This window comes from Capsicum annuum, chromosome 4 (genome assembly GCF_002878395.1).
Source record: "Capsicum annuum cultivar UCD-10X-F1 chromosome 4, UCD10Xv1.1, whole genome shotgun sequence".
In the NCBI taxonomy this organism is placed as follows: domain Eukaryota; kingdom Viridiplantae; phylum Streptophyta; class Magnoliopsida; order Solanales; family Solanaceae; genus Capsicum; species Capsicum annuum.
Genome location: NC_061114.1, coordinates 204,392,802 through 204,404,900, shown reverse-complemented (window position 1 = coordinate 204,404,900; position 12,099 = coordinate 204,392,802). Strand labels below are relative to the sequence as shown.

General features: G+C 35.4%; 2 protein-coding genes across 2 annotated transcripts; both read left to right on the top strand.

The window, feature by feature from the left end:
* The first annotated feature begins 351 nt into the window (after positions 1 to 351).
* LOC107867544 (probable beta-D-xylosidase 7) lies at positions 352 to 4,357 on the top strand. Its single transcript, XM_016713833.2, has 6 exons — positions 352 to 806; positions 1,378 to 1,680; positions 2,036 to 2,205; positions 2,290 to 2,387; positions 2,671 to 3,435; positions 3,547 to 4,357. Exons 1-6 carry the CDS (start codon positions 402 to 404, stop codon positions 4,131 to 4,133), a joined length of 2,328 nt encoding a protein of 775 aa, XP_016569319.2. The 5' UTR covers positions 352 to 401; the 3' UTR covers positions 4,134 to 4,357.
* Positions 4,358 to 5,072: 715 nt separating this feature from the next.
* LOC107867545 (probable beta-D-xylosidase 7) lies at positions 5,073 to 10,169 on the top strand. The gene is made up of 6 exons (XM_016713834.2): positions 5,073 to 5,801; positions 6,735 to 7,037; positions 7,273 to 7,442; positions 7,574 to 7,671; positions 8,472 to 9,236; positions 9,346 to 10,169. The coding sequence occupies exons 1-6, from the start codon at positions 5,391 to 5,393 to the stop codon at positions 9,930 to 9,932; spliced, it is 2,334 nt and encodes a 777-aa protein (XP_016569320.2). The 5' UTR covers positions 5,073 to 5,390; the 3' UTR covers positions 9,933 to 10,169.
* The last annotated feature ends 1,930 nt before the right edge of the window (positions 10,170 to 12,099 follow it).

Sequence of the window (12,099 nt, the reverse complement as noted above, 5' to 3'; positions counted from 1 at the left end):
ATTATTTTTACAAATTTGAAAATTTATTACGATAATAATCAATCTTTCTCATTTTTTCAATCAACGATGGCCATTCAGTCGTAACTGTTTTCAGGCTATATTAGTTGTCAAGCTCTCTTGATTCCCCACCATCAAATTCATATAACAGAAGATGGTCAAAGATTTCCTCAAAATATGAAAAATTTAGCGACCGTAAAAGTATATTCTAATATTAGAACTGCGTCAACAAGATGTCACGGATGAAATTCACCATTGGATAATTTAAGTAAATTGCCATCTTTATTTATTGTTGACTTGTTGTATTTACTATTTTAATTGTTTTCAATAGGTAAGTATACATTATATAAATGGCTTGTTCTAAACACCATTAATTAAAACATCCAACTTCTTTTACATGCAAAATGGGACAGCCAATGACTAATAAAGTCATCGTCACCTTCATCTTCTTCATTTCAGTGCTTGTCCTCCATACTGAATCAATTCAGCCTCCATTTTCATGTGACTCCAACTCAGTTACCAGTGCCTTTCCCTTCTGCAATGCTTCATTAGCAATCTCACAAAGGGCAAAAGACCTCGTTTCGCGTCTCACTGTGGACGAGAAAATCCTACAACTGGTTCATACGGCGCCTGCAATACCTCGACTGGGTATCTCCGCCTATCAGTGGTGGTCTGAGGGTTTACATGGCGTTTCTAAGTCTGGAAGAGGCATGTCTTTCAATGGCACCATTAAAGGTGCAACGCAGTTCCCTCAAGTCATTCTTACTGCTTCGGCCTTTGATGAAAATCTCTGGTATCGTATTGCTCAGGTATTAAAAAATTGTTTTTAACCTATACATTATTATTTTCTATGGGCACAATATAATTTTTCGACGAAGGGTGTTTAAGAAACCACATACCCTTGAGTCAATGTAGCTATGTCACTGTTTACGCAGACATGAACCATCTATGTGTGCGAGCTCGCACACATGTAGGGTTATCGTCAACATATTTATGCTACAAAATTACTTAAAATGTACTCGATCCTTTTAAGTTGTCAACGTCTGTCCTTGCATGCATCTTAGCAGAATATTAGTTAAAATGAAATTTTGACTGAAGTATATTTCCATATTCTTGAATTTCATTTTACACTTTCTTTCACCACATTAACTATCTCTACATTTGTTAAGACTCAAAAGTAAGGCGGAAAAAAGTAATTAATTCTATCTTAATTATAATTAATAATAGACGGAGGGCGGGGTAGCAATTATAGATAACTTAATGATCTTACAATTTGTATGGCATGAATTAAAACCGTATCTACTTTAGGTTTAAAGTTGGAAAAAAATATTGAGCAGAAGAGAAGTGTGTTTTGTTTGTTAAACTTGTTGTTTTCTGTAGGCAATTGGAAGAGAGGCAAGGGCAGTGTACAATGCAGGTCAGCTACAGGGACTGACATTATGGTCACCAAATATAAACATATTCAGGGATCCAAGGTGGGGGAGAGGCCAAGAGACACCAGGGGAAGACCCTATGGTGGTGGGAAAATATGGAGTGGCTTATGTACGAGGACTTCAAGGAGATAGTTTTGAAGGTGGGAAGCTTAAAGATGGGCATCTTCAAATCTCTGCTTGTTGTAAGCACTTCATTGCTCAAGATATGGATAATTGGAATGGCTTCCATCGTTACACCTTCGATGCTCAAGTAAGTCTTAACTAACTCTGTCGCTGCAGTACGTACATTGATATTAGCAATATCTTGTTGATAGCTTTCAAATGTTCAAGTTTGTTAACGGAGGAAATTTCCATTTTCGGAATGACAAATACTTCTTTGGGCTCCCTGTGATATATATGCCACGCCCAAGAAGTTTTGTATGTGAGAGAATTTGTTGCAGAGCTACAATAACTAGACATATCTTTCTCCGACAAAATAAACTTATAGATTAGACGGTTCATATAAAGCAGTTAAGTTGTTAAATGAAGATGTGTTCACACACTTCAAGAGTAACATTTACAAGATCGTCAGCGCTATTTCTGTTCTAATACGTGGAGTTATTCAGGTCTTGAAGCAAGATTTGGCAGATTCATATGAACCACCCTTCAAGAGTTGCGTGGAACAAGGGAAAGCCAGCAGTATAATGTGTGCTTACAGTCTTATCAATGGGATCCCAAATTGTGCCAACTATGATCTTTTGACAACTACTGTCCGTGAAAAATGGGGTCTCCAAGGGTAATTTCCCCAAAATAGAAGAGAATATTGAATCATTTTCATTTCGTTCCTACCTGAAACGTAATTGTTGTATGTAATTTTCAGGTACATCGTATCAGATTGCGATGCAGTTAATGTTATGTATGCTAATCAAAGTTATGCTAAAGAACCAGAAGATGCAGTAGCTGCTACCCTCAAAGCTGGTAACGGATCCACCCTCTTTTTCTATTACATTGCTCCTAAAAAACTAATAAGGAGAATAAACAATTATCTTGCTTGTTTGTGAAATCGGAGATTGCATGTAGTCAAATTCTACTTGTAAGAAAAAGCTAGTACGGTAATAAAATAGAACGTTGATTGAGTCAATATGCATAATGAGACAATATGTCGAAACAAGGTATAACAACTAGAAATTCCTTTCAAATCTTAAGAAAACTTCATGGATGAAAACTAAATATGTCTGTGTTCTCGGCAATGAAATTTCAGGCATGGATTTGAATTGTGGCTCCCACTTGAAGGTATACACAAAATTAGCTCTAGAGAAGCAGAAAGTACAAGAATCTGACATAGACCGGGCTCTTCACAATCTCTTCTCGATTAGAATGAGGCTGGGGTTGTTCAACGGCGACCCAGGAAAATTGGAATATGGAGATATTTCTGCAGCAGAGGTTTGTAGTCAAAAACACCGCGAACTAGCCCTTGAAGCAGCAAGAAATAGCATTGTCCTTCTAAAAAATTCCGATAGGCTTCTTCCACTTTCAAAGAACAAGACAACATCCCTTGCTGTAATAGGTCCCAACGCAAATGATTCTAAAATACTTCTAGGAAACTATCACGGCGATCCTTGCAACAATGTTACATTACTGCAAGGACTTCAGGGATATGTTGCAAATACAATGTACCATCCAGGCTGCAATTTCACAAACTGTACGTTTGCTGCAATAGATGAAGCAGTTGATATAGCGAAAAAAGCAGACTATGTTGTTCTAGTAATGGGATTAGATCAGACTCTTGAGAGGGAGTCGCTCGACCGGACAGAATTGGGGCTGCCTGGTATGCAAGAGAAACTCGTTACAGCAATCGCCCAAGCTGCCTCAAAACCTGTTATACTTGTTTTGATGTGTGGAGGTCCAGTGGATGTATCTTTTGCAAAGGATAACCAAAAAATAGGAGGCATTTTGTGGGTTGGTTATCCTGGTGAGGTTGGAGCTGCTGCGTTAGCAGAGATACTTTTCGGCAAACACAATCCAGGTTACGTTCATTTTCGACAATCTTTGTGGTTACTCTATTTCCTCAAATGATGTTAAATTATAATCTATTGCTGAAAACTTGCTAAACATGAAAAAATACATTACTTTGCAGGGGGGAAATTACCGGTCACTTGGTATCCCAAGGAATTCAACAAAGTACAAATGAATGACATGAGGATGCGACCTGTATCATCCAATGGATATCCAGGGCGCACATACAGATTCTACAAGGGGCCAAATGTTTTCGAATTTGGCTATGGTCTCAGCTACACTAATTACTCTTACTCGTTTGCCTCTGTCAACCAAAACAAGCTACATTTCAAGAACCTGAAGGTCAACAAGGCAACTGAAAACTGTTCTGTTCCGAACATTGCTGTTTCAGACATTGGATCAGAAGTATGTAACAACGTGATGATCACGGTTAAAGTTGCGGTGAAAAATCAGGGAGAAATGGCTGGTAAGCACCCTGTATTGTTGTTCCTGAGGCACTCTAACACGGTGGATGAGGTTCCAAGAAAGACACTGATAGGATTCAAGAGCGTGAATTTGGAAGCAGGGTGTAATACCAATGTTACATTTGATGTGAAACCTTGTGAGCACTTTGCTAGGGCTAATAAAGATGGTTCATTAGTCATTGATGAAGGGAAATATTCCCTTCTTGTGGGAGATGAGGAGTATTCTGTTACTGTGTTTGTATGATCTCCCATGTTGATTGTCAAATGAGTGGATTGAGATGAAATTTGATGAATTAATATGTGTTGAGTTAAAAAATGAATGTTGTCAATTAATGCATTTAAAAAATACATCTAATTTTTACAGGTTAAAGTTTTAGTTATCTTATCTGTTTTTTCCAAAAAAAAAAAAAAAATTTAATATCTTGTAAAACTATTTTCTTATTGTTGCGTATGACATATTAATTTTTTAAAAATATTTTAAATATTTCATTGGACAATATATCAGCCCAATTTTTCATGAACTGAACTAATAAATAGAAAGTTCAATGACCATTGGCACTTAAATTATTTTATAATTTTTATAGGTCAATTTTATCATGTCTACTTCATGTGACCTAATTCACCGTTGTTGTGATCCACTCACAAAACATAGAAAGGTGGTCACAGAATGCTTTCCACTTTGAGCCTTCACTACATTTCGGCTTTGCAGCTTTAATTGCAAAATTGACAAGTTTCCTTAAGACGAAAGATAAAGCCAAAAAGAAAGGAGACAAAAGGAAATTGCCCCAAGGTGGACACTCATGTGATGGCTAAATAAATATTGTTAAACCATATCACAATGATTTACTTTCTCTATCAAATTAACTTTTTAATTACTCATCCAGTTTCAAATTATGTGGCGGTTTTGTTCTATTTGTTAGTTGAGTGGAAGAGAAAAAAGTTTTGAAGCTTATAATATTAAACATGTCTTGGTATTGTTGTAGCTATAAAAACGTATTTAATGGTAAAATTAGAAAATTACAATTCAGGCATCTTATAATATCATTAAAAAAATATTTTTTCTACCAAATCAATTAAAAAAAATAAGGTGGCATGAAATGAAATAAAGACAGTATTACTTATTAAAATACTTTTATCCAAATATCTCTAATACTCATCAATTACAACATTTTAATTTCAAGTTAGTACACATGGTCAACCATTTTCTTTTTCTTTTCAATTAATAATGACCAATCTATTGTAACTTGTACTGTTTTCACGCCATGCTTCTGAAGCTCTCGTCGTTCTGCACCATCAAAATCACATAACAAAGTTAAAAATATCCTCAAGCTATACGAAACTCGCGACGCGATCATTTCCTAATTACAGAAGTGCATTTAAAGAGGCATCATGGATCAAATTCATCATTAGCTAATTTAAGTAAACTCTTATCTTTATTTAACATTATATTTTATCCACTAGTATATAAGTCACTTTCTGTTCTACAAACACTAGATACAAAATGGGAAACCAAATAACTTACAATAAAGTTATCATCACCTTAATCTTCTTCATTTCATTGCTTGTCCTCCACACTGAGTCAATTCGGCCTCCATTTTCATGTGACTCGTCTAACAAAGTTACATCTTCATTTCCCTTCTGCAATGCTGCATTACCAATCTCACAAAGGGCAAACGATGTCGTTTCGCGTCTCACTGTGGACGAGAAAGTCCTACAGTTGGTTAATGGGGCGCCGGAAATACCTCGACTGGGTATCTCCGCCTATGAGTGGTGGTCGGAAGGGTTACACGGCGTTTCTAGGCATGGAAAAGGCACGCTTTTCAATGGAACAATCAAAGCTGCAACTCAGTTTCCTCAGATCATTCTTACTGCTTCTACTTTTGATGAAGATCTCTGGTATCGCATTGCTCAGGTAGTTATTATCTCTCAAAGTCACGTTTCTTTCTTAATTAAATTTTCGTTAATAAAAGATGTGATTGATTGAGATAATAATTATTAGTTGAGCAGCTCTTATTGTCATGTTTGTTCAAAGCTTTAAGAAAGATTTTTTTTTTCTTTTTAAACTTTATGTCCTAATGTGGGAATTCATCATAAATTGACTAATATAGTACTTATTTATTCTGGGATCTTATTTTAATAAGTACTCTTTCTTTCACAAGATAATTCTCTCTCAACATTTATTAGAGAAAAAATAAAATGTGTGTTTTTTCGAGAGTGGTTTAATTAATTTTTAAAGTTAAATTAGATTAAATTAAGAATTTAAGTTGTGTGCACTTTTTACACTATCAGATAAAAATGACTTGTTATTGCATGTTATTCAAAAAAAAAAATTCAATTTTTATATAAAAAATTAGGTAATTTGCAATAACAAATCAATATTGTGTAGAATATTTTGTACACCGATAATGCACAAAACTTAAACTCTTAGATTAATTTAATATTTTAAAATTAAAATATGGATATTCAAAAATTATATGAAAAATATTGTAAGTTGCAATTTGTCTTTTCTCAATATGTTTAAAAATACATATTAAAATATTGAACAAAGTTTATATTATTCGACTTAAAAAAGAAAATAATGTTAAGTAAAAAGAATGGAGGAGTAACTGATTGTATGTTGATTTTCTAAATTGACAAGCATTTGAAAGTAACAAATAGGACGGAGTAGTTATAGATAACTTAATGATCTTACAATTTTATATGGCATTCAATAATGTTATATCTACTTGAAGGACATGGTTTTATGAAGTTGAGGAGATTACTAGACAGAATAAGTATGTTTTGTTTGCTAAAAAGGAAAAGCAAAAAATTAGTACTAGTTCGTTAAACTAGTTGCTTTCTGTAGGCAATTGGAAGAGAGGCAAGAGCAATGTATAATGCAGGTCAGCTGAAGGGATTGACATTATGGGCACCAAATATAAACATATTGAGAGACCCAAGGTGGGGAAGAGGACAAGAGACAGCAGGGGAAGACCCTATGATGGTAGGAAAGTATGCAGTGGCTTATGTAAGAGGAATTCAAGGGGATAGTTTTGAAGGCGGCAAGCTTCAGGATGGACATCTTCAAGCCTCTGCTTGCTGTAAGCACTTCATTTCTCAAGATTTGGATAACTGGAATAACTTCAGTCGTTACACCTTCGATGCTCACGTAAGTCGTAACTAACTATGTTGTTGTTTTACATAGTTACATGTTCAAGTTGGTATACGGAGGAACTTCTCATTTTTTGGAATGACAAATACTTTATTTGCCACGCCCAAGAAGTTTTGCAGATCTAGAGTAACGAAAACTAAAAGGATCTATCTCCATTGTATTCACACGCTTCAAGGGTAACATTTACAAGATTGTCAGCATTATTTTTTTTCTAATACATGGAGCTATTCAGGTCTTGAAGCAAGATTTGGCTGATTCATTTGAACCACCCTTCAAGAGTTGCGTGGAACAAGGAAAAGCCAGCAGTGTAATGTGTGCTTACAATCTTGTTAATGGGATCCCCAATTGTGCCAACTTTGATCTTTTGACAACTATTGCCCGTGGACAATGGGGTCTCCAAGGGTAATTTCCCAAAAAAATAGAAGAGAATGTTGAATCATGTTTCATTTCAATCCTACATGAAATCTAACTGCATATATCTCTCTCTATCTATCTCTCTATATATAAGACTAATTATTGTATGTGATTTAAAGGTACATCGTATCAGATTGTGACGCAGTTGACAAAATATATACTGCGCAACATTATGCTAAAGAACCAGAAGATGCAGTAGCTGCTACCCTCAAAGCTGGTAACCGATCTATCCTCTGTTTCTATTACTTTGTTGTTAAAAGAGCATACTTTTCTAAAAAACTAATACGTAGAAAAAACATTTCTTGCTCATTTGTGAAATCGAAGATTGAAAGCCTCACATCAATTATGTATTTGCATGCTTTATTCTAAAGTGTGAAGTGTGACACAATGAAAAAAGTTGGTTACTAGACAACCCATTCTCTAGTGCTAATGTTTTGTAAAATGCAGGACCATTGGCATGCCCATGACTTGGTCCATTCTGTCTTGAAGTTGGATGATCTGTGCATTAATATTATTAGCATGCTTTCTGGCACTTTTGAAGTTGGATGATCTGTGCATTACTATTATTAGCATGCTTTGGCCCTTTTAATAAATTTTGTTGGTCATATTTTCAAAAGTTTTCTCTCTTTAAGCTTTTTGGTACTATTGATCTATTTGAGATTGTTCCGACATAGCATTTACATGCTAAAGCATTTGCTATTATGATTTGTAAATTAAAATTCTAACACTTTCTTTTGGCCAATATGAATGTAGGAAAATGAGAAGTAACATGCATGACTTTTCTTGGTAGATATGAAAATTGTTCCATATGGACCCTAGATTGAATTTAGTCAAATTAAACTTAGAAAATAATAGTACAGTGATAAAAGAGAAAGTAGATTGAATTTATAATATGTACAATGAGACTTTCTGTCAAAATAATTCATGGCAATTGACAAGTAGAAATTCCTTTCAAATCTAAGAGAACTTCATTGATGAAAACTAAATGCATCTTTTATCTTGGCAATGAAATTTCAGGCATGGATGTGAATTGTGGCTCCCACTTGAAGACATACACAAAATCAGCTCTAGAGAAGAAGAAAGTACAAGAATCTGACATAGACCGAGCTCTTCACAATCTCTTCTCCATGAGAATGAGGCTAGGGCTGTTCAACGGTGACCCAAGTAAATTGGAATATGGAGATATTTCTGCAGCAGAGATTTGTAGTCAAGAGCACCGGGCACTAGCCCTTGAAGCAGCAAGAAATGGAATTGTCCTTCTAAAAAATTCTGATAGGTTCCTTCCACTTTCAAAGATGAACACGAAATCCCTTGCTGTAATAGGTCCCAAAGCAAATGATTCTGAAGTACTTCTAGGAAACTATGAAGGCTATTCTTGCAAGAATGTCACATTACTCCAAGGACTTCAGGGATATGTTCCAAACACAATGTACCATCCTGGCTGCAATTTCATCAACTGCACTTCTGCTGCAATAAATGAAGCGGTTGATATAGCGAAAAAAGCAGACTATGTTGTTCTAGTAATGGGATTAGACCAGACTATTGAGAGAGAGCAGCAGGATCGGTCAGAATTGGGGCTGCCTGGTATGCAAGAGAAACTAATAACAGCAATAGCACAATCTGCCTCAAAACCTGTAATACTTGTTTTGATGTGTGGAGGCCCAGTTGATGTATCTTTTGCAAAGGACAACCAAAAAATAGGAGGCATTTTGTGGGTTGGTTATCCTGGTGAGGGTGGAGCTGCTGCATTAACAGAGATTATTTTTGGCGAACATAATCCAGGTGAAGTTCATTTTCAACAATTCACGCGTTTACTCTATTTCCTTAAATGGAGTTTAATTGTTTCTGGAATAAATACTTAATAAACATGCAAGACTACGTTACTTTTCAGGGGGAAAATTACCGGTCACTTGGTATCCCAAGGAGTTCAGCAAAGTACCTATGAATGACATGAGGATGCGACCTGTAGCATCCAATGGATATCCAGGGCGCACTTACAGATTCTACAATGGGCCAAAAGTTTTCGAATTTGGCTATGGCCTCAGCTACACTAACTACTCTTACTCATTTGCCTCCGTCAGCCAAAACACTCTGCAGTTCAAGAACCTGAAGGTCAACAAGACAACTGAAAACCGTTCTGCTCTGAACATTGCTGTTTCAGACATTGGTCCAGAAGTATGTAACAAAGCGACGATCTCAGTTAAAGTTGCAGTTAAAAACCAGGGAGAAATGGCTGGTAAGCACCCTGTATTGTTGTTTCTAAGGTACTGTAAAGCAGAGGATGAAGTTCCAAGAAAGTCATTGATAGGATTCAAGAGTGTGAATCTGAAAGCAGGGGAAAATACCCAGACTACATTTGATGTGAAGCCTTGTGAGCATTTTACTAGAGCCAATACAGATGGTTCATTAGTTATTGATGAAGGAAAATATCTCCTCCTTGTGGGAAATGGGGAGTATCCTGTTACTGTGGTTGTGTGATCTCCCAGATCTATTTTTTCAGTTAGAATTTAGTTACTAGGAAGGGGAGCCTTGGAGTAATTCATAAAGTTGCTACCAGAGGCGAATGTAGGATTTCTAGAGCATGGTGCACCACTAAAAAACAAAAGAAGAAAAAAATATATTAAGTGGAAATTTATCCCTATTACATGGGTGCCAAAATGTAATATTATATCAACTTTTAAACATATATACCTAAAATATCCAACTTTTCGGAGAGACCACAGGTTCACATACCCCACATTTTATATCTAAATTTGCCACTGCTTTTTACATGTAATCAGGAGATCACGGGTTCAAGCCGTGGAAACAGCCTTTAGCAGAAATGCAAGGTAAGGCTACATATAATACACCCTTGTGGTCCGACCCTTTCCCAGATCCTACGCATGGTGGAAGCTTTAGTGTAATGGGCTGTCCTTTTTTAGAATATAGTTAATAGCAAGTAAAAAATAATTATGGTAGGTGATCTATCCAATATGCTAAATCTGCCAATATTTGCAGAAAGATGAGGCTTTCTTAGTTGTACCAATTAAGATCCCACTCAGGATTTTTCTTGAGTAATAAAAATTGTATTGAATAGTTATGATTGCATTTACCCTTTCATGTTAACATCATCAATTTCTTAAAAACAGGATACATCTTTTCCCTTGACCATGAGCCTCCTTTGAATTTTTGATTTACTCAGCTCTTTCATTCTCCATCCAAGATGAAGAAAGGATAAAATAGAAGTTACTAACTTGAAATTCAAAATATACGTAGTATATACTATTAGAATTAGTTCTACTTTATGTTTAGGACCAAAAAAATTAGTTTTAAGTGTGCACCAAAAAAAAGATGTCAAGTTCGAGGATAATGAAATATTATGGAAGTAGTACTCCAAAGCAAAAGTATCAACCCTTAGCTTGTTTGTTCGTCTTGATATTTTTTGAACTACAATATGTCAAAAACAACCCAAACATGTATAAACCCGCAGTTGCTGGGCAAAATGAGTTCCAACAACCTATATTTCATGGTAAATGACGCTAAGGCCAATTCTTTGTTCGATTTTGTAAGCCCTGATAAACATACCAAGGTTACACATGTCCAAGATCATCGTGAGAAAGATTGGATATTTGATATGTCCGTAATCTCAGGCATCCTAATGTTGTTCCTCCTGAAACCATTGGAACTAAAATGGAGAAAAAACATAAAGTGAATCCTGATTTCTAAGTGTACCACGTAATCCCGATGAGTATTCTCTTTTATGTGTATTTAAATTGACGTAGCACTACTACTCAGAACTTCTTCAGTCACAAGACTCAATTTTAAATTTATAATTAAGGATGAAGACATCCCAATCATCCTACAGCTATCACATTCCTTATCAGTAGGAATCATCACTTAAAAGTCCCATTTTCTTTTACATACTTTGTATCGGTACACTATTACACATTCATATGTAGGTAAATGTCATAATCCAATTTATAATCATGATAATCTAGTATATTTCACTCTGCCCAAAGTCAAATTACACAGAGGGTGAAAAATTAGAATAGGAACAAATGATGATCTCCACTTTTACCTAATTTACACAGTTTGCTCACATGCAAAAGAGTCTTTACCAATTTTAGAACCCAATTCAAACTTGTTACTGGCAAAGGCATCACAGTATTTTCTATATTTTGAACATAAAAAATTGACCTATGTTCTTCCACGAAAGTTAGGCGTTCATACTTTTACATAAAAAAATTGATATAATCCATTTGTAATGATTTTCCATAATTGAGTTTTATTTCCAGTTTCAGACTTAGATTTGTAATTAGTTGCTAAAATCAGTCAATCACGTGAGCTGCACGTGGTCCGAGCAACTGTTAAGACTGTTAGGGTCTGTTAAGGTCGATTACTACTAGGGTTAGTTATAACTAACTCGTGGAACCCCTGTTTTACTCTTTTCCTCTTTTTCCTATTAAATAGTTGTATAGTTGTAGTATGGAATGATTATAATCATCAGAACATTGACTCAAGATCAATAAGCAAGTTTCTCTATTTTCTCTTTCCATAACAACTCAATTGAGTTTTGGATAAGTTGTTCAAGAGCAATTCTTTCTTTAGGCTACTCCAATTCCTTCCTAAATCGTAATATTATTTCAGTAGTGTATCAGTGGTATCA

Coding starts and splice junctions, on each gene's coding strand:
- LOC107867544 (XM_016713833.2), top strand. CDS start 402: ATGGGACAGCCAATGACTAATAAAGTCATCGTCACCTTCATCTTCTTC. Junction 1,681..2,035: donor GTTACACCTTCGATGCTCAA/GTAAGTCTTAAC, acceptor GGAGTTATTCAG/GTCTTGAAGCAAGATTTGGC. Junction 2,206..2,289: donor GAAAAATGGGGTCTCCAAGG/GTAATTTCCCCA, acceptor TGTAATTTTCAG/GTACATCGTATCAGATTGCG.
- LOC107867545 (XM_016713834.2), top strand. CDS start 5,391: ATGGGAAACCAAATAACTTACAATAAAGTTATCATCACCTTAATCTTC. Junction 5,802..6,734: donor TCTGGTATCGCATTGCTCAG/GTAGTTATTATC, acceptor TGCTTTCTGTAG/GCAATTGGAAGAGAGGCAAG. Junction 7,038..7,272: donor GTTACACCTTCGATGCTCAC/GTAAGTCGTAAC, acceptor GGAGCTATTCAG/GTCTTGAAGCAAGATTTGGC.